The following is a 23,043-nucleotide window of genomic DNA, read 5'->3' on the forward strand; positions in this document are numbered from 1 at the left end:
TGTGTGTGTGTGTGTGTGTGTGTGTGTGTGTGTGTGTGTGTGTGTGTCTGTGTCTGTGTGTGTCTGTGTGTGTCTGTGTGTGTCTGTGTGTGTCTGTGTGTGTGAGATAAATAATTAGCAAGTCTAATTGAAAAAAGGAGGGAACAAATACAAATCACCAAAAGTAGACATCACAAATTTGAGATCACATTACTTGTAAAGAAATCAAAAAAATTATCCAATATTACTGTACTTAGCTCTGTGTTAACAAATTTGAATCTTAAATGGATAATTGTCCACTAATCATCTGTAGAAGTATAAAATACCAAAACTTATAAAAAAAGAAATTATATAAACAAAATAAACTCATCTCCAAATAAGAAATTCTATTGCTAATTAAAGTGCTTTCCTCTCAAAAAGTGCTGAATCCTTACAGTTTCCCAAGAAAACTTTAACAAATTTTTAAAAAAAATAAGTAACAGAGATACTAGATAGACATAACACTGGATATTCCAAACATTTTAAGCCATTAGAAGACTTTGAAACACCCTGTATAGTCTGACTAGCAAGAAATATGAAAGAAGTAGGCCACTCAACTCTTAACAGACATGTATTGTTTTGATTCTTATTTTGATTATTCTTATTTTGATACTTATTTAAAGTACAAAATTGGGAAATAAAACTGTACACCAGTTTAATCAATGAACATTTATGCAGAAACAGAATACAGTAAATTGCTCATCATTACCAAATAGACTTTGGTAAGTTGGGAGGATTGAATAAACTGGAGACTGTCCCAGAGCAAGGCAACCAGCTCATTGTAGACAGGAATTTTGGTTTTCATTGTCTCTGTAGACTCATTACCTTACCTATAGTAGATATTTAATAAATACCTTTTGGGTTAGATGACAAAAGGCCACCCCAAATCTCCAAAAGGGTGGAGACATTGCTTTATGAGAGTCAGTAGAAAGAACTCTTAAGAATGTGTAACCTACAGAAGAGAAGGCTTAGGAGGAACATAGTAGCACTTATCAAACATTTGAAGAGCCTCGATGTGGACAAGGAGCTCAGAGCATTGGGTAGAAGTCCATGCTTAATTCAAGCTTAATGTCAGGAAAAGCTTCCTAACTTGTTCACAAGTAGAACAGGCTGCCGGCAGAGCAGATTCCAATGCCCTAAAGCTCTTCAAGTCTCAATAATTACATGCTAGACATAGTATAGACCGTTTAAAATGATTTTTTAAAAAGTTAATATTTTATATACCCACACTCACAGAATTCTGGGAATAAATTCAATTAAAATTTGTAGGAAGGTTGCAGAATTTTATGACCAGAAAAAAAGGCAGTTTGGCTCTATACCTCACACAATATACCACAGTAAACTTGACCTGATTGAACAATAGTCTCTCTTAAATATAAAAAAAGAAAATGTTTTAATAGAGAAAAAGTTATAAAAACTATAGAAAAAGGGAAGATTTTCTTCAACCAAACAAATAGAAGAAATTATATGATGATAAAAGTAATTTGACTTAACAAATAATGATATAAAAATAAAAGAATATGAAGAAAATATTTGCATTATAGATAAGGTTTAACAATCAATCTTTAAAAGAAATGGTTGTAAATTTATGTGACTTTATACATCACCCACAAGAATAGTAGTTAAAGGATAAGAATAGAACATTTACAAAAGACAAAATACAAACTGTTAACCTTATGTAAAGGTGCTCAAATACCCTAATCAGAGAGGTACACATCATTGATCTCTTTTTTTTTCCTTTTTGTTGAGGCAATTAGTGTTAAGTGACTAGCCCAGGGTCACACAGCTAGTAAGTGTCAAGTGTCTGATCTGAGATTAGATTTAAACTCGGGTCCTCCTGACTTCAGGGCTGGTGCTCTATCCACTGCGTTACCTAGCTGCCCCTACATATCGTTGATCTTAAGACATTACTAGAATGACAAGTAGAAACATGATAAAAATCCAGTGGAGATTACTGAACTAATGATGGAGCTGAGAACAGGTACAAACATTTTTTAGAGCAACATTGCCAAATACAGTGAGTCACAGAACCATTATGTAAAATCTTACTGTTCCAACTTTATACTAAAAACATCTTTAAAAACAAGAACCTCTGTGTATGAAAATATTCATAACTACTCTATTTCTATTAGCCAAAAAGGGATAATAACCCATTCTTAAACAATTAGAAAGTGGCTGAGTAAATTATGGTATGTCGGTATAATGGAATATTTATAATGCTATGAAAAAATATACATAAGACACATGTAAGGAAATTTGAAAATATATCTATGAAGTGATGCAAAACAAAATCGGTAGAATTTCAACTGTATTTTTATTGATTGCAATAATATAGAAAGAAAAGACAAATCAGATGAGAGATGGAAACTTCTGTTACACGTCAAAATATTCATAGCATCTTTCATAGTAGCAAAGAAATGGATACCTATCCATTGATTTGGGGAAAGGTTTATCCAATTGTGGTATAAGAATGTGATGAAATACTATGTACTGCTCTTTCTGAAGTTAGCAATGATCTCTTAATTGCCAAATCTTAATACTTTTTCTCAGTTTTCATCTATTTCAGCCTCTCTGAAGTATGTGAAACTCTTCACCAGACCACCCTTTCCCTACTGGATATTTTATCATCTCTGAGCTTTTGTAACACTGCTCTTATATGATGATGGAGATGATGATGATGATGATGACGATGACAATAACAATAATCATAAATAGCATTTATGTAGCACTTTAAAAAAACATTTCCCCCCAATTACATGTTAAAATAATTTTTTTTTAAGGCAGTTGGGGTTAAGTGACTTGCCCAGGGTCACACAGCTAGTATGTGTCAAGTGTTTGGTCTGAGATCGGATTTAAACTCAGGTCCTCCTGACTTAAGGGTCAGTGCTCTATCCACTGTGCCACCTAGCTCCGCCCCCCAAATAATTTTTAACATTCTTTTTTTGTTGTTTATTTTGAATTCCAGATTCCTCCGTTCTTTCTTCCCTTCCCCCCTCCTTGAGACAATAAACGATCTGATACAGAGTATTCATGTGCAATCATGTAAAACATGTATTAGTCATTTTGCCTAAGAAGACTCGAGCAAAAACAAAGAATGAAAGAAAGAAAGTGAAAAATAGCATGCTTCAGTTTATATTCAATCAATATCATTTTTTTCTCTGGAGGTAGATAGCATGTTTCATGAGTCTTTTGGGATTCTCTTGGATCATTGTATTGCTGAGAATAGATAAGTCATTCAGTTCTTCATAGAACAATATTGCTGTTACTCTGTATAACGTTCTCCTGTTTCTGCTCACTTTATGTCAGTTCACACTGGCCTTGAAGTCAGGAAGACCTGAGTTCAAATCTGGCCTCAGACCAAACACTTGACACTTACTAGCTGTGTGACCCTGGGCAAGTCACTTAGCCTCAATTGCCTTAAAAAAAAGAAAAAGAAAAGAAAAAAAGGGGGGCAGCTAGGTGGTGCAGTGGATAGAGCACCAGCCCTAGATTCAGGAGGACCTGAGTTCAAATTCGGCCTCAGACACGCAACGCTTACTAGCTGTGTGACCAGGGGCAAGTCACTTGACGCCATTGCGTAGCCAAAAAAAAAAAACAAAACTTTTCGTCAATTCATGTAAGTCTTTCCAAGTTTTTCTGAAATCATCCTGCTTGTCATTTCTTTTAGCATAATGATATGCCACACACAACTTGTTCAGCCTTTTCCCAATTGATGGCATCCCCTCTATTTCCAGTTTATGTAGCACTTAACTGATTTTATCCTTACAATAGCCCTTGGAGATGAATAATTATCCTGATTTTATAGATGAGGAAAATAAGGCAGACAACCATTAAGTGACTTGTCTAGTGTTACACAGCTGCTAAATGTCTGAGTCAGGTTCTGACCTCAGATCTTCTGATTTCCAGATTCAGTGTTCTATCCACTTCTCCTATCTATTGAACCATTCTCAGTGTCCTTTGTTGATTCATAGTCCATGTAATGCCCTTTAACTGTGAGTTTGAGGCAAGGTTCCTTCCTAGGTCACTTGGTGACTTTATTGTCTTCCTTGGGTTTAATTATTCTCTATGCAGATGACTTCTAGGTCTACGTTTACAAGCCTGGTCACTCCTGAACTACAATCATGCATCTCTGATTGCATATTGGTTATTTCAAAACCTGATGTCCCCTAAGCATCTCAAACTCTGCAGGTCAAAATTGAACTTACCATCTTCTCACCCCCACTCATCACTGTTTGAATTTTCCCTGTTCTTCTGGGAGGCATTACCATTGCCGAGTCACCAAGGTTTGCAACCTCAGCATTATCTTTGACTTCTCATTCTCCTTAATCCTACATATCCAGTCAGTTGCCAAACCTTGTCATTTCTATCTCCTTAATACTTCCCACAGGGCCAGTAGCCTAGTAAAGACCTTTCTCACCTCTCACCTTGCAGTAGCCCTGAAATGTTCACCCTGCCTTAAGCCTTTCTCATCTCTAATCCATCTTCCACGTGGCTGCCAAAGTGTTTATCCAAAAGTATAGGTCTGACCATGATACTCCTCTTAATCCAATAAGATCCTTTAGAATCAAATATAAGCTCCTCTTTTTAGCTTTTAAAATTCTTCACAGCATGGAGCCAATCAAATTTTCTAACCTTACTATACATGACTACAGTACCTTTACTGCAGTCTTCAGTCCCTTTTAATGCTGCTCACATATGCTATTCCTTCTCTAGTCTCCATTCATTTGTACTGACTGTACTCCGTGGTTGGAATGCACAACCCTCCTCACCTCTGCTTCTTAGAAGTTCTTGTTTGTTTCAGAATTCTACTCAAGCACCACCTTCTACATGAAGATTTTTCTTATACCTCAGCTCCTAATGCACCCCAAAACTATTAATTACACCAGTGTTTTTATACACCCACTTACCTGTGTGCACATACATACAAACAGACAGACAGACATATACACACTGTCTCCTCCAATAGAATGTAAGCTTCCTAAATGCAGGTAATGTTTCATGGTTATCTTTTGTATCCACAGTACCTGGCACAAAGGTACGTAATAAATGTCCATTAATTGATTGATTAATATGCTTAATGATATGCTCCCTTATAGCAGGGACTGTCTTCTGCTTTTGTATCCCCAGACCTTAGTACGATGCCTAACATATAGCGGGCACTTAAGAAATGTTTATTGATTGACTAACATTCCAGTTTTAATTCTGTGAAAGTTTTTTCGTGTAGTTTATAAATCATATCTAGTTATTGAGTGTTTATTATTAGTGTTTAAATTTTCTTTTAACTCTGGTCTGTGATCCCTGTAATGTAAAATGCCATCAAAGCCTCTGTGTAAAAATCAACCTTTATCTATTTTTTGTAGAGGAAGAATTAAAATCAAAACATGAGAAGGTGAAAGTAGAGGAACCAGCAAAAGAATCAGAAAATCTTTCTGTGCCCACTACCCTGGAAGAGAATCCAGTAAAAATTGAGAAACCAGAAGAAAAGGAACTTGTGAAAACGCCAGTCATAGTGAAGCTAGAGAAATCTTCACTAGAGAATGAGGAGAAAAAGATCCCCAAAGAAGAAAGTGATTCCTTCAAGGAGAATGTTAAACCTGTTAAAGTGGAGGTAAAGGAATGCAAAGTGGAAGCAAAAGATGTTAAAAGTAGCACAGAGAAAATGACTGTTCATGAACCTGAGCGATTAGAGATTGGCATTAAGCCTCCTCCAGAAATTATGGAGAAATCAACCGAAGAAACTGAAAAATTAAAAAATGACCAGCAAGCAAAGATACCCTTGAAAAAACGTGAGATTAAATTGACTGATGATTTTGACAGTCCAGTCAAGGGACCCTTGTGTAAATCAGTGACTCCAACAAAAGATGCGTTGAAAGAGGAGGTGAAATCTGAGGAGGAGATTTGTAAGCGGATTCCCACAATCATGGCTTTGTGTCCTGAGGGGAAACAGCTAGTCAATGGAGAAGTTAGTGGTGAAAAAAACACTCCAAGGAATAAGACAGAACAACTCGAAACTAAGATCTACAGCATAAAGGAAGGAGGTATTCATCCATCCAAGGAGAAAAATGGCTTGGTGGTAGATAATGGGGCAGAATCCTTAATGTCTCTAAATAAGAGCATAAAAACAGGTGAATCTGGGAAAGATGGAGAGGGCCCTACTCAGAGAGGGCAAGGAGTAGAAGAACCTGGTCCTCCAGAAACCGAAAAAACTCTTGAAGACACTTCAGAGATGGCAGAGGATCTTTCTTTGAAAACAACTTTTTCTACCACTGAAGCCTGTGCCAAGAAAGTTGAAGAGAAGTCCTCAGCCAAAAATAAGAAGGACAAACGGCCTCCACTCCTAGAATGTCTAGAAAAGTTAGAGAAGTCCAAGAAGACCATTCTTGAGAAGGACACATCAAAATTGAGTCCTATACCCGAAGAGATTGCCAAGAACATTGTAGATCCAGAGAAGACACCATGCTCTTCAGAGGTGGCAGAGATCTCCCTAACTTCTACTACTCCTGATTACCAGGAGAAAGCAGCCTCTGAAAAGGATGGGTTAGATTCCAAAAATACAAAACCCAGTGAAGATAGCCATTCCCTGGAGAAAACGGACCCTGAGGTCCTCAAGGAGGAAGTGGAACTTGCCAAGGCTGGAGTAGATAAATTAGACAGTAGCCAACCTTCTAAAATCGAAGACTCTTCAGAGACCAAGAAGGGATCCACCACACAAAAAAGTAAATTTAAATATAAATTGGTTCCTGAGGAAGAAACCACTGAAACAGAAAATAAGGAAATAACATCTGAAAGGCAGAAAGAAGGCATCAAATTAACAATCAGGATCTCTAGCAGGAAGAAAAAGCCTGACTCTTCTCCAAAGGTTCTGGATACAGAAGTAAAGGAAGAGACAGAAAAGGAAGAAGAGAAAGTAACTCCTGGTCGAACTTTAAGAAGGTCACCAAGAATATCTAGACCCACAGCAAAAGTGGCTGAAATAAGAGATCAAAAGGCTGATAAAAAACGAGAGGAAGAAGAGAAAGGAGAAGACTCAGCATCTGTCCAAAAACAGGACAAAAAGGAGAACTCAAGGAAGCCCGACAAGGATGCTAATTCTAAAGTCAATAAGGTAAAACTATATATGCGCTATTTTGACTCCAAGAATAGGTTCATTTCTAGTTTGAAATGTTTGAATCTTTGTGTGTCTACAATTCTTTGATTTGGATTGGTAGGTGATACTTTAAATTTAGATACCTCAGTCAAGAAAATGAAGACATTCAACTAGACCTAAGGCTCTTGTTCTAAATCCTTTTGTTCTGTGAACATGGTAACTTGGGTGTCCTTTTTAGGTGTCCTCAGAATGATACCAGGTCTCAGGTCATATAAGATTTGGTTCATTTTTAAATATAATTTTAATTTACTCTTGAAGCCAGGATTTCTCCCAGCTTGTGGTTCAGTGATTTAAAATACTAATTGGTATAACATAAATAGTTTAGATATGCTCCCTCAAAATTTGTTATTAGTAGAATTTGATAGCCTACTTGGAAGTCTGATTTTTATTTTAGAGTTTTTTCTGCATTTTTACATATGTTCATCCTATTTGTAAAGTGGCAAAAAGACATTTTTTCATTGTCTTCTTTCCTTTGTTACATTGATATAAGGAACATAAAGTAACTCACAAAACAAAAATATTTTCTCTCTGTTAGAATCTTTTGCGCTATCCTAGTAGATCTACAGTGTAGAATATGTAATGTGATAGTAACACAAGATTTATAGAATGTGTGCATCAAATTGACTTGTTTTCTGTTCTGTGCATAAACAGAACTTTTAATTCTTTAAATACCATGAACTTTGTCTTATGATGATTGGTTAAAGGAATTGGAGGTAATTTGCCTAGAGAAAAAGTTGTAGGAGGAACATAGTCACTCTATCTTCAGATATTTGAATAGCAGTCTTGAGGAAGAGGGGAGTAGATTCCAGAAAGCAGAACTGAGTTGGAATATAGAGAATATAAATTACTTGGAGACAAATTTTAGCTCACTCTAAGGAAGAATTTTCTAATCACCAATTAAATAAACATTTGTTAAGCACTTAATATGTGCAAAGTGCTGATTGCCCCAGGTCTCCTTTCTTGAGAATGAGTTCCCCGTGCATGATGTCCAAGCAAGGGCAGCTAGGTGGTGCAGTGGATAGAGCACCAGCCCTGGAGTCAGGAGGACCTGAGTTCAAATGTGGCCCCAGACCAAACACTTGACACTAGTTGTGTGACCCTGAGCAGGTCACTTAACCCCAACTGCTTAAAAATTAAAAAAAAAAGAAAAAAGAAATGTCCAAGTAGAAGTTAGATGATTCCTTTTCTGTTATTCTGTGAAGAGCATTCATGCCTCAGATAGAGTAGGAGTAGATGACTTTTGGAGTCTCATACAGCTCTACAATTCTATAATTTACTTCTGAGTTATTTAGATTTTTAAATTCCCTTTAATTTCTAATTAGAATATTTTTATAACAACAGTTTGTGAGTCAGTGATCCATGCTTAGAGTCATAAGATAAACATACCCCCACTTTTTATTTTATCTAGATGAAATCCAAGAACAAAGTTCGGTGGACGGGTTCTCGAACACGTGGTCGATGGAAGTATTCTAGCAATGATGAAAGTGAGGAATCTGAGAGTGAGAAATCATCTGCAGAGTCAGAGGAGGAGGAAGAAAAAGAAACTGAAGAAGCCGTACCAGCAGATGATGATGAACCATGCAAGAAATGTGGCCTTCCCAATCATCCTGAACTAGTATGTCCCTGCTGTACATCCATCCTTTTCAAATCCCTGGATTGCAGTAGCTGTCAACTGCACATCTTAGTTGTAGCGTATGAATTATATGTTTCTTAATTTTTTGTGTTTTGTAGTCCCTTTGCTCCAAATGGTTTAAGGAGGTATGAAAAGAACTTGTAAACAGTTGTCTATGGGGCAGCTAGGTAGTGCAGTGAATAGAGCAGGGGTCCTGAAGTCAGGAAGACCTGAGTTCAAATCTGGCCTCAGACACTTGACACTTATGAGCTGTGTGACCCTGGGCAAGTCACTTAACCCATTGCCTTGCCAAAAACAACAACAATAGCAGCAACAAAAAACCAGTATCTATTAAGTCCTATTGTAACTGAAGTGAGAAAACATTGAAGGGAACAGGAACAGAATGCTGTCCCTGGGAGCCATTGTCTCTCTTTACAGCAACCCTATGAGGGAAACAGGACAGCGATTATTAACTAACTTCTCTAGGCCTCAGCTTTGTTTGTTTGTTTGTTTGTTTAATAAAGGGATTCAGCTAGATAAATGATCTTTTGAGTTTCCTTCACCTCTGAAAATCCTATGATCCTGTTTTCCCCATTTTACAGTTGCAGAAACTGAGGTTCAGGGAAGTTAGGTGACTTGTCCAGTCATGTAGATAGTAAATTACAGAGCCAGCAGAATACTCCAGACCCAAGGAGTCTCAGTCCAATAGGCCAGCCTGTTTTACTAGACTACACTGGGTTATAGCATATTGCAATTACCAGAACTAAGAATGAGAAGGGAATTTATAGAATTATAAATAACATCTTGAAATGATGATGCCTATGGTTACCATCCTAAAAGTTCTTTGATAATAATAGCATTTCTGGCATATGTAAACCATGTTTGAAGGCTTGATTGAATTACAGGAGGATACTCATTCTTGTAGCCTTAAAATAAGTAGCCCAAATAGGCAGAATAAAATAGAGAAATAATACAATATGCTCAGAGGAATAGTGGTAGATTTTTATGGGCTTTTTTTTTTTCTGTTCAGCTTGCTTTTTCAAAGTGAATGGCCCAGATCAGTAGAACTTAGAAACTAATATCTGATTTAATATCTGATTTATTTGTCTGCCACGAGAGATAAATTCTTAAGTATCTGGTGAAGAAGCCTTCCTGTTGTATTGGTTCATAGAGAGTCGTATAGGTTTGCCTAGCGTGTAGAATACCTGGATGGTAAGAAGATGAAATAAGATTAGTTAAGGTAAGGTGATGCCAGCTTGTTGGGATTTGGAAACTGCTCTGAGAAGTTTAAATTTATTTGCTATAAGACATTGATGGATTTTTAGCAAAAGAATGATGTAACTAGATCTCTGCATTAAGAAAATTACTCAGGCAATAAGTGAAGGAAAAATTGGATAAGGAAGAAAGAGGAGGCAGGAAGATCTGTTCTGTGGCTATTATCATAGTCCACGTGGAAAGTAATGAGGGTCTGTGTTAGAGCAATTGGGGTATAAAAGGAAGAGGACTATGACTACCCAGCCATCATATTCCATTACATTTGAGTGAATATTCTTGGTGAAGACTGTAAACACCTAACAACGAAGAGACTACAACTCTAAAGCAAGATATTCTGGGATAGGCCTGTGTCACATTCACAATGTAGGCAGTTGTACTGTTAGGGAACCACACAATTCTTCATTTATGCTCTCAAATGTAGATTCTTTGGGTTCATTTCTAGGTTCAACTTGAGATCTTTATTTTGGCGATATAAAGTTAAGTTACGTAGAAGCATTAGTAATAGTAATAAATTTCTCATGATAAACATATTATATGTTTGGGAAATTAATATGAAGATGGATTCCAGCATCTTTTGTCCAATGTCTGTACATCTCTGTGGTCAATGATGAATGGATTGGTAAAGCTAACAGTACCCTTATCCTTGACATTCTTCTGGCAAGTGTTTACTGCAGGAGAGTGACTGCAGCCCTGACAATAGAATCCATGAACTGCTTTTTCTGGGCAGATGGTCATTGATTTAGTAAGTTTTAAGTGCCTCACTATATTCTAGGGATACGCACTAGAGTTCTTCCTGAAGAACAAAGTCCTTGAGTATTTGCTCTTGGCAAAGAATGCATTGGACACGTGCCCTCTTTTTCTCTACACTAGGGACAAAAATGGAGAAATGTTTACAAAACAGCACTTTTATGAGTACATAATATATTTTAAATCTAATAAAAATAATCATAAGACAACCATCTTAATGATTTGTTATCCTAAAATTTTATTTAATAATGCATTGAAGCTGTGTGTGTGTTAAAGTAGAAAGAGCGCTGAATTTGGAATCAGAGGCCCTGGGTTCCAGTTCTATCTCCAGAACTTACTCTGTGATCTTGGACAGGGCAGGGAACTTTCCTGGGCCACAACTTCCTCTTCTGTGAAATTATGTTGGACTAAAGGCCCTGCCCTTCTAGTACTCAGGAACATTTAATAAGTACTTCCTTTAGGCCTGGTGCTAGCAGTATAAACATAGCAAAAGAAATAGTCCCTAGTCACAAGGAGCTTGTATTCCAATGAAGTTTGCAAAAGGATTTACATATATTATGTCATTTGATCATTACATTCATGATGTTATCAATATTATTAGAAATAAATATGTTAATAACAATTTTTAACTGATATTTGTGTTGTGATGGTATTCCTTGTAGTGAAATTTGATCTGTTGTATGTGCAATCAGTAAAATGGGGGACCCACAGAATGAATGTGGGTTTTACTCAAAGACTATCTATGCTTTACATTTATCTACATGTTACTGTGCTTTAAAGCACTTTCGCATATATGGTCTATTATGTAATATAGTCATCACAACCTATTAGTTAGTCAAGGTAGGTATTATCCTTAGATAAAAATCACATCATACTCTGAACTTGTTTTATAGATAAGTAAACTGAGGCTCAGGAAGATTTTAAGTAACCTGAATCTAATTCAGCAAACACATAGTGTCTCCTGTGAGGAAGCCACTGCTGTACACTGGAGATAGCTCCTAAAAGGACCTTACCAGCCATTTAAGATGTGATATGTCCAGAAGAGTCAAAGGGTATTGCTAGGAAAATTTGAGGAGGCCAGTAATGGCTACAGAGTTTACCAGTTCATAAATTTAGAAGGTCATTCCCGTGGTGAGTACTCAATAGAGAAGCTTCAGGATGGTGATTTAATTTTGCATCAAGATAAACAAATTACAAAATAAATGAAGTTGGCGCCTTTAGTGCTCATTGGGGATCAATCATTACTTGCCTCCAGTGAGTAGTTTCTTGCAAATTTGTCCTCCATTGACAATTCTAACTTCCCCTTAAAAAGTTATCAGGAAATGGAGCATCTCTTGGACACACACTGAATGAAGGGGCTAGTAAATGGTGGAGGTAAGACTAGAAACACAGTCTTTTCTTTCCCAGTCAGTGCTCTCAGCTAAACCACATTACCTCCCAAATGAATCAGTCACAACTTAAAACACATTTTCCTATAAAAACAGTGTTGTAAATAGTACTTAGAGTCCCAGGCCCATACTCCTATAATGCACATCAGTTAGAATGCCAGCAGCATGCTTCAAAAAGCTTTTGTAGTCTGTAGTGGAAATCACCCGAGGCCATGTGATACACCCCATCTGAAAAAGGGCTAGAGGGAGGAAATGCTATGCAAAACTTAAGGCACTGTATAAATGTGAGCTGTTATTGTTATGAACATTAATCATTTTCATAAATCTGGAACCTGGAAGCATAGGCTGTGAGAGGGATTTAGAGGAGGACAAAGAAGACACTTTCCTCCTCTTTTCTAGGGAATGAGGCTGGCCTAATGGAAAAATTTTAAATAGGCTTTATCATCATCCTTTCATTCACCTTTATCTCCTGCCTCCAAGCACATCTGTCTCCAGTTTCTACAGGCACTCAAGCTGGATACTTCCCTTGAGTCTGAAGATTTGGATTTGCATGAGACTTTTCCTGTCACATTAACACTCTGAACCTCTTTCCTCATTTTAAAACATAAATTATAATGCTTGGATTATTGTGAGAAAGTATTTTGTAAACTGTAGCACTCTATAAAAATGAGCTTTATATAGACCTAAGATTTGAGGAAAAATAGTGATTCTGAAAGACCTTGAAGAGTATGGAGAAAGAATACTATAGTAAAAAGCAGTTGTCCTGAGGGCCAAGCTATTTCGATTGAAGCCCTTGTTCTATCATTAACTTGTTATGTAACCCTGGCCAGGTCATTTTTCCTATCACAGTCTCAGTTTCATTGTATATAAAAAATTAGGAGTACAGGGAATTCAAATAGGTGATCTCAGAGGTCCCTCCAAGCTATAGCTCTGTGATTTTATCTTTTCTAAAAATGGAATAGTTTAATTTTTCCCATAGAATTAGGGTGACATTAATCTGTTTTTTATTTCCAGATTCTTTTGTGTGACTCATGTGACAGTGGATACCATACAGCTTGCCTTCGACCACCTTTGATGATAATTCCTGATGGAGAGTGGTTTTGTCCCCCTTGCCAACATGTATGATGAGCTTTGTTTGTACTCACTATATAATTAGTGTTTTTAGATTTAAATTAATAATGCGTGGCATCTCTATGGCATCTTTTATCCTCATAGCAATCTGTAAACACTATTTGTGGCTTGTACAGATTTCTTTACCCACAGAAACTGATGAATTATCAAAAATTATAATAGCATCCCTTAAGAAGCTATTTTTTTTCTGAAACAATCCTCTCACTCCCCCTGCCCCATTCCTCTTCATTTATATATGACTCTTATTTTGAGCTTTATTTTGATTTGTATTTGCCTCAGGCCTACACACCTGCTCCAACTTGATGCAAGTAAATATTTTACTTTTCATTAATCTTTGGTTTCATTCTCTTTTTGTTTTCTACCTCTCTGCTTGCAAACAGTATTGTAGTGGGATTTTTCTTTTTGTTGTTGTTGTTATTGTTCTAAGAGATAAAAATGTCTCTTCTCCTAGATGTTTATCCAAACGAATTCCTTTGCAGTACTGAAGGGATGAGATATAGGACTTTGTGTGGAGTCCCTATTTTTCTACCTCTCACCAAGTATAATATACTTTATCCTGGCTTTGTTTTACAAATAAATGAACTTTGTGGGTTACTCAGTGAAGTAAAGTTGCCACATCCAAGCACATCTTTATCAGTTCAGTAATGGATAAGTTCTGTTTTAACTTAGTATCCATTTTTCTCCCTGTGGTATTTAAGTCTTTCTTTATCTCCTTTTCTATACATGTTGTCCAGATACTGCTCCAGCATGAATCATTGTGTAAGAAGTATGTGTCCCTGCATAACTGATTGTTACCTATTATCCTCAAGAGTGCTTCACTTTCGAGAATTAGAACTTGTGTTGAGTTCAGTGGAGCTCTGGGCCTTTAGTTTATCTGTCCCAGCATTTCACTCGTCTCATGTAACATGTAGCCCTGTATTAGCTCCTTTGTCATAAACATCATTTAACTTAATTTAGAAATGTCAGATTATTTGGCCAAAGTGTTTTCCTCATGTAGAAAATTGAGACCTTATCTATTTTTCCCTACAGAAACTTCTCTGTGAGAAGCTAGAGGAGCAGTTGCAGGATTTGGATGTTGCCTTGAAAAAGAAGGAGCGTGCTGAACGAAGGTACTAAAGGTTGTATAGGGATGTTCACACTGATTCATCCTGCAGAAGTTCAACTCTACTAGCCAAGTGTTTCTTGAGGGTCCATTATATATCCAACAATGTGGAGGGAGGGTAAAGAAGAGTATAAATATTACCTATCTTTAACTGTTTTGAAGGAATTACCCTGTTGGCATGAGGATGAATAAATAAGTGAATATATAAGTAACCTCCAAATATAGGACCTAAAATGAGATTCTTTGAAAAATAAAATTATAACCAAATAATAATTATGTAAAGTTCACTGTGATGCCACATGATTGCATAGAAGTGACTGTAGGGGTTGTCCAATGACTATACCAGTAGAACATATGCTCTGGCATGTTTTTGCCAGACTGGAAAAGTGTCAGGTCCAGTCATAGCAATGGACTGTTTCTAGATGTGTACAGAGAAGCATATCACCAATAGGTTGATCACTTGGTAAGTTATTCTTTGGGTAGGGCAACCCACGAAACAAAAGTAGAAAATGGCTCTCAGTCCTTCTATTTGTGCTTCTTTAATGACAGTAGCAGAGCATTAGAAAACAGGACAGAGAATACCAAAACTCCACAGTTTTTAGACCACTGATAAACTTCACTGTTTCCCATTAAATGTAAGGTCCAGTGACCATTGTATACTCATAATACAAGAGCAGGGACTCTTAACCTTCATAGTGTCGTGAAACCCTTTGGCAGTCATTCTGGTGAAGCCTGTGTATTCCTTCTGAGAATGATGTTTTTAAAGATAGAACATAAAGTACATAGGACTAAAGAAAACCAATTATACTGAAATACAGATATGAAAAGATTTAAAAGTCCAAGTTCACAGACTTCAAAGTAAGAACTCCTGTACCAGATGAACATAATCTTGCCAATTTTGAGATATGCTCAACAAAACCAGAATGCAAAGGGAAATTAAATCTAAATGGAAGGACGCCTCCAGCATGTCCTTGGAAAGGCAAAGAAAGGAACTAACAGTGAGTTTTAGTATGCATCCAAAGTCAGCAAGAAACACAATTTTGTTGGGTATTTTTTCCTTTCATATTACAGTGTTCATAAAAAAGTACTTTCAGTCACACCAGCTTGCAGAAAGTTAAGAGTTCATTTGAAAAATAATCAAAAGGTACTGGACATGGTGCACAGGAAGGAGCATAACAAGTCCCTTACAAACTTTGATATTTGTCCAAGGCATCTCCGTTTCTCCAATCTCCTAGGTCTGCAGTTTCAGCACCACCATTCCTTTAGACTCTTAGCTTTGTAACTTTGACATTATCCTGCACTCCTTACCCTCCTCCAGTAAGTCATTAAGCATTTATTAAGCTCCTGCTATGTTACAGGCTTTATGCCACAGCACAGTGTTTGGGATGGAATTCAAACACAGTTCAGCCAGAGATTATGCACAATGCAACACAAAGTCCATGCATGTGAGGTCTAAGCATGTTATGACATTATAATAGAGGACTTATAAATGAGAAGTAATGTAAATGAGGTGATGTGGTGGTTATGTGGTGAGAGTGACACCATCCTCACTTGCTTTGTTGGAATCCTCATGATGTCATTATAAACTCCTGCAAAACTCCTTGGCATCTGTGGTCAAATGTAAACTTATTGGAAAACATGGGTGAAATTCACTGAGAATGGACATGCATAGTTGGATTATATCATTGGATAGGATACTAAGATCCTTTGGTGAATTGAAGTATAATTATGCAGAATTTTTTTCCTTTAATTATATGTAATAAAACATCAATTTTTTTGACATTTATTTCAGTAAATAATGATGTTTTGCTAATTTTTATCGTAACTTTTTAAATGTTGCTTTTGTTGACATATAATGGTAAATCATAGGCTATGTTTATGCTTTATATAAGCCAGATGTAAGGAGAAAGAACAACTTATATTCAGGCCATGTCTTTCCAAAGTGAAGCTATTTTCTTTTATTTTGTAGTGAAAGGGTGTACACACACAGTTAGTCTGTGGATTTGTTGTCTTTCACCTTGGCATCTTAGAATTTTTTTACTCCTACATAGTTATATTATTGTTTCCTGTATAACCTTTAATTGGACCCAGGGAGGAATAATCCATTTAGTGTACAACTTTAAGAAAAGTTCTTATTGTGTGAGCCATTTTTTTTCAGCATAGCTGACACCGTCTTTCTGCAGTGATAAAGCTGATCCCATATGTTGAATATTTATTTACACCTTGGAAAATTATATATAATGCAAATATATGCTTGTTGCATCTTTAAAGTCGGCTTGCATCACTGGGGAGGTGTGAAAATTTCACCTTACTGACCTTTAGTTTAGATAAGTAGGCTGTGCCAGCAGAGGGAAGCAAAGTACATATGATTTCTGAAAAGGTAACACTGTAAATTACAGAGCACCAGGCTTGGCTTCAGTAGAAGGAAAAGATTTCTAACAATTAGATTGGTGCAAAAATAGAATGAATGGCTTCATAAAATAATGAGTCTCCATCATTGGAAGTCAGAAGATTTATAAAGGGAAGAAACACCAGAGATTATCTAGTCAAATTCCCTTATTTTACGCATTAGAAAACTAAGGCCAGATTTGTTAAGTGACTAATCCAAATTCATACAGGTCCTACAGCAAAACTAGGATTTGAACTTAGGTTTGCTGACTCCACATTTAGTAATTATCATTATCAATAATAACAAGAGCTAGCATTTGTTAAATGTTGACCATGTAACAAGCATTGGGCTGAATACTTTATAGATATTATCTCATTCGATCCTTACAACAACCCTGGGGAGTAGGTGCTATTATTATCTCCATTTTACACTTATGGAAACTGAGGCTGACAGAAATTAAGCAGATTTTCCAGAGTTACTCAGCTAGTTAGTATCTGAGACTGGTTTGAAAGTCAGGTCTCCCTGACTCTAGGCCCAGCACGCTATCCACTGTCACCTGGCTGCTTTGAGGTGCTTTAGTATTCTTTTTATTATGCTGCAATGCCTTTTCAAATAGAGACTGGATGACCAATTGTCTGGACAGTTATAAAATTGATGTGTGTAGGAAAAGGTGCAATCTTTTTATTCTGTATGGATTCAGAGGGCAAAAGTAGGACGACTGCAGTTGGCACTTCAGATAAACGTTGGACCGGGTGGCTCTTGAGGGTCCTTGCAATGAATTTAGAGCTTCAGCAGCTCCTTTTTTGTCACCTTCATTAACCTTATACCTTCACAACTTAAGCTTCGGGAAATCCAGGGGTGATGTGGTGCAATCAAATAGATCCTCAAGACTGGGAGTTGGGAAATGTTGAGACTTGTCTCAGCTGGTGCTAACTCTTTGTGTTAACTTGGGCCAGTTCTACAGGGCATCCAAAAGTCTTGGTCTTACTAATATATCATCCTCTCTGAGCCTTTATTCCTAATTTATGAAATGAACTCTAAAATCCTTCCTAATACTAGTAATTCAATGTATATCTGAATAGATACGATAGTTGAAATTGCAGATAAATTAGGATGTAAGACAGGAGGACCAAGGATTGACTCTAGAGAAATGTCCACTTTAAGTAAAGCAGCCAGGCGTATTGCCTAGAGAGCCATCTTTATAATGAGGAAGACCTGAGATCAGTCCCATGTTTTAAATGAGCAAAAAGGAAAAAAAAATCAAATACTAATGTTGTTCAGTCAGATAAAGACAATGTGTCATTTGTAATTTGATAGTCTCTAATATAAAGTTAATGGTTGTTGTATTGTAGTTTTTTACACAACTCAATATTTACAAAGCTTTCTTAAGGTAATTTTATTTTGCTTCCTCTTTTTCTTTTCAGGAAAGAGCGGTTGGTATATGTGGGTATCAGTATTGAAAACATCATCCCTCCACAGGTAAGGTGATATGCTTCTAATATAAAGTAAAAATACTGATAATTTTCCTGCAAATCATTCTACCTGGAATGTAGCATGAATGTTTTTTTTTTAAACAATGCAGAATGCTATTTTTTTTAAGAACCAAAATTTCAGCACTTAATAGTCATTACTGAAATTAAAAAAATAAAAGAACTTCACACGCCAAAAAACTATGTAAAACTGATGATGTTTAATCATCATTGGTGTGTTGCATTTTAAGCTTTCTTAGTTGTTTCTTCTTCAAATTAAAGTTCTTTCCCAGAAAATTAGATCATAATAAGGATTCTAAATAAGGTTAACTTTTTGGAAACAACATTATTTGCCTTATATATTCTGTTCATTTGGTTAATATTTATGTTACTTTAGTTATATGTCTGGATTTCGTTCTTTCCTCATCTCTGCTTAGCTTCCCTGATTTCCAAGTCCCAGCTGAAATCTCACCTCCTTACAGAAAGACTTTCTTGGCCCCTCTTAAAACTAATCTGTTGGCTCTTTCCAGTCTATGCAGTATATAGTTCCTTTGTACATAGTTGTTGGTGTGCTATGAGTTTCTTGAGAGCAGGAACATCTTTTTGCCTTTGTGTGTATCCTCGGTATTTAGCATGATGCCTGGCACATAATAGGCACTTAACAAATGCTTGTTGACTTTACTTATTAAATGATTGTTATATGTAGGGCACTGTACTGAGTCCTGGAGAAGATGCAAAGTTTAGGTAAGTTATAATCCTTGTGCTAGAGTAGCTTACAGTCTCATAGGGTGATCACAATAATACTTGATAGGTACATTGCAGAGATGCAAAACAAAATACTATGAGAGATCTCAGGGGGAGGATCATAGACAATTCTGTCATTTAGTGAAGGTGTCAAAAAGTAACATTGAATTGGACTTTAAAAAATGGTTGGAATTCAGGCAAATAAGAGAGGAGACATTCCAGGCTGAGGGAGTGGTGGGAACCCTCTTTGTTCTAGGCAAGAAAGAGCACTAGGTTCTAGAAAGAGAGTAGGTCTGCTTGAAGAAGTTTCCCAAATGTGCAAGAAAATAACGTAAGTCTGGAAAGAGAGATGGAGGCAAAAATTTGTTCTTTATTCAGTAGACAAAGAAGAATTAAATAATTTTGAGAAAAAGAGTGGACTAGACCTCTACATAAGAAAGAATCCTGGTTGTGGTATCCGTCAGTCAACAACCATTAAGTGCCTATAGTGCAAGGCCCCAGGGAGACAAGTACAAAGTATGAGATAGTCTCCTCTCAAGGAGTTTACATTCTAAGGGGAGAAACAAGTATGTTATTTCGTGTGTGTGTGTGTGTGTGTGTGTGTGTGTGTGTGTACATATGCATGCACAGTGAACTTTACTAGCCTTTTGATGATCTTCCTCAAGTTCTCCTGAAATTTCAAGGTACCAGTGGAATTCATGACCTACACTATATAGTTGACCAAGTACTTTACTTATAAAAGTCTTTGTGAGGTAGATAGGTACAAGATTTTTGTCCTATTTTATAGATCAGGAAATTGACACTCAGAGAATTTAAATGATATGGCCAAGGTCGTACAACTTATCAAAGGTAGATATATAAGTTAAATTTAACAAGTACCTACTGTGTGTGTAGCACAATGTTTAAGCATTTTCTCATCCCCATCGCCACTGGAAAAAAGAGAAAAAAGAAAAAGGAAACTCTAATAAGAAATAGTCAAGCAAAACAAATTCCCATATTGACCACATCCAAAAATGTGTCTCAGATGTTTCTCATTCTTCTCTATTGTGAACTGTTTTCATTAACAGTTCTCTGGAAATATGGCTATTCATTGCATTGATCAGAGTTCTTAATCTTTTGGAGTTATTCATTCTTACAGTTTTGATAGTATAAATTATGATGGTTCTCATTTCACTCCATATCTGTTAATAAAATTTTTCTTAAATCCATTCATTTTTTACAGCACAGTTGTATTCTGTTGCATTCATATAATGTAATTTGTTCAGTCATTCCTCAGTTGATAGGCATCCCCTCAGTCTGATACTACAAAAAGAACTGCTATGAGTATTTTTGTGCATACAGGACTCTTCCCTGCTTTTATTTTTTTATTTTATTTTATTTTATTTTTTTACATATAGGCCTGGTAACAGGCATAGTTAAGTAACCTTGGAGGGATAGTTCCATATTGCTTTCCAGAATGACCAGTCCAATTCATTGATCCACCAGCAAGATAAATGAGTTAACCTATGAATAAAATGCTTTGCAAACCTGAGATCATTATATAAATGCTAGTTCTTATGATTATTACATCAATGTGCCTATTTTTCCTACAGCACTGCCAACATTTGTGCTTTTTTTCTTTAGTTTGGGGCACTTTTTCATGTGGGTATAGATAACTTGTTCAGTTAGATGCACAGTGGATAGAACACTGGGTTTGGAATCAGGATGACTCTTCTTCTTGAATTCAAATCCATCTTCAGACACTTGGTAGCTGTGTGACCCTGGGCAAGTCACTTAACTCTGTTTGCCTCTGTTTCCTCATCTGTAAAATGGGCTGGAAAAGGAAATGACAAACGACTCCAGTATCTTTGCCAAGAAAACTCCAAATAGAGTCACAAAGAGTTAGATACAACTAAAATGATTTCAAAACAACAACAACAACAAATGGATCACTTAAATTTCTTGCTTAGAAAACCTCTGTTCATATCCTTGGACCATTTGTCAGTTGGGAAATGGCTCTTAGTCTTAAAAATTTTGAATCAGTGCCTTCTATATCTTAGAAATGAGACCTTTATCAGAGAAACTTACTGCAAAAATTTTTTTTCCTAATTAACTGTTTCCCTTTTGTGCTTCACAAATGATGAATTTTAGATAAGACAGTGTAAGATCACTTGTTAAAGATTCTTACCTTTCTCTAGTAAATGCAAGGTGCTGTGGAATTTTGAGTTTGATTAGTTGCTTACATCTGTAAATTTTTTAAAACTTGGTATGGTGGAAAGAACATGATCTTTGCAAATTTTATTTCAGTGCATTTCGAGTTCTTCTCTACCTACCAAACAAATGTATGTCCAAGAAATGATGAGCTCCCAGATGTATAATGGCCTGAAATAAGTGGATCTTCCTCGCTTGGTCTTTTTCTGTCTCATCTTTGTTTAGTATTGTTGCTGAGATTTTAGCAGCAAGATGGTCTTACAGCAGTATTGGTTTCTCAGAGGTTAAACCAGCAGATCACAAATCTTACCAAGCAAGAAAGACCTTAGGAATGGCACAGCAATGGACTATGTGTTTTTTGGCTAAGGACTAGCCTGGCCTCGTTAATCTAAATAAAAGCTAATTATTATAGGGTCGGTTACCAAAGTGGTGAATTTTTTTTAGTGAAAGCAACTCAGTGAAATAATTTATCTCCTAAGGCCCTGAAGGGGATTTCAGTTCACATCTGTAAAAAGATGAAAACATAAATCCATGGCATATTTAGAGAAGTAAGAAATAATGTGTATACAGACTGCATATTTGTTTTATCTTTTTGAGATATTAGAACCCTGTTAAGGCTATAAGTAAAATTTCTGTGTGATCATGAGCATTACCTACCTAATCAATATTTTGTTATTAAAACAGGAACCAGAATTAGCTGATGATCATGAAGAAAAGAAGAAAGATTCCAAAAAATCCAAAACACACTTTCTCGAAAGGAGATCAACAAGAACAAGGAAGTGTATAAGTTATAGGTAGGAAATTTTGTTTCCATGGTTATAATGCAGGGGGAGAAAAACCTAAGAAAGGCTTTTTTATTACAGAATCAGCTCAGTGTGCCTCCTCCTTGAATTTATGTCTATTATTAGCCATCTGTAGCATGTTAGAGTTGGAAGGAACCTTGTAAGTCACTCCAGCTCCCTCATTTTACAAAAAAAGGGAGTTGAGGCTCTGTGAGATTAAGTGACTTGTTCTTGGTCAGTCATCCTGGTAGTGGCAACACCCGGATAAAAATCTTTATTCTGCTGATCTCAAGTTTCTTGTTCTTTCCATTAACACATACAACTTTAAAACTTAAGGATTTACTTGCTGGTTATCTTGGAAAACACCATAATTCTTTGTATTTAAGACCTATAACACTAAGGACTGACTGTCTTTGTAGCACATTCAGTAGTATGTTTCTTTGACTTTATTTCACAGACTTCATCATTGATCAGGGAATGAGAATTCAGCATTAAAAGGCTAGTTAGTACAACCTATACCTGAATATTAATCCACTGAATGTGATAGGGCCATTCTGGAAAGCAATTTGGAACTGTGCACCCAAAGTTACTAAACTGTGTGAGTCTTTTGACTCAGTAATACCACTACAGGACCTGTATCTCAAAGAGAAAAAAGAGGAAAAGGAATCCAAAAAGTGATCCCCGACATTCTGTTTGAGGACTTCAGATAAGGAAAAACCCAATTCTCCTGAGACATTCCATTCCATTTGATACATTTCTAATTGTTAGTAAGTCTTTACTAACATCAAGCCTAAATTTGTCTCTCTGCAACTGCTGCTTATCAAGGCCAAGCAGAATAAGACCTATGACATTGTCTCATGAAGACAACTGACATATATCCCTGAAGTATTTCTTCTCCAGACCCATCCTATTTTTCTTCAGCTGTCCTCATGTCATGCCATGAGGGAGTGTTGTACAGTGGAAGAAGCCTAAACTGCCAGTCCTTCATTCACTGTGCTTCTTGGTATAACCTGCCAAAAGCCCATACATACACACTTAACTGTGTGTGA

The 23,043-nt window shown here is 36.4% G+C and overlaps 1 protein-coding gene across 2 annotated transcripts in view; it reads left to right on the forward strand.

Moving 5' to 3' along the window:
- Positions 1-23,043, forward strand: part of RSF1 (remodeling and spacing factor 1) — a 133,384-nt gene that overhangs the window by 84,102 nt on the left and 26,239 nt on the right. For both annotated transcript variants that reach the window (XM_027848101.1, XM_027848102.1), the window contains exons 6-11: positions 5,379-7,123; positions 8,574-8,780; positions 13,202-13,306; positions 14,348-14,427; positions 18,234-18,288; positions 21,897-22,006. In XM_027848101.1, the coding sequence (XP_027703902.1) occupies positions 5,379-7,123; positions 8,574-8,780; positions 13,202-13,306; positions 14,348-14,427; positions 18,234-18,288; positions 21,897-22,006 (2,302 nt within the window). The remainder of the gene's footprint in view (positions 1-5,378; positions 7,124-8,573; positions 8,781-13,201; positions 13,307-14,347; positions 14,428-18,233; positions 18,289-21,896; positions 22,007-23,043) is intronic.

Source organism: Vombatus ursinus, unplaced genomic scaffold (genome assembly GCF_900497805.2).
Source record: "Vombatus ursinus unplaced genomic scaffold, bare-nosed wombat genome assembly UNPS02005659.1, whole genome shotgun sequence".
In the NCBI taxonomy this organism is placed as follows: Eukaryota; Metazoa; Chordata; class Mammalia; order Diprotodontia; family Vombatidae; genus Vombatus; species Vombatus ursinus.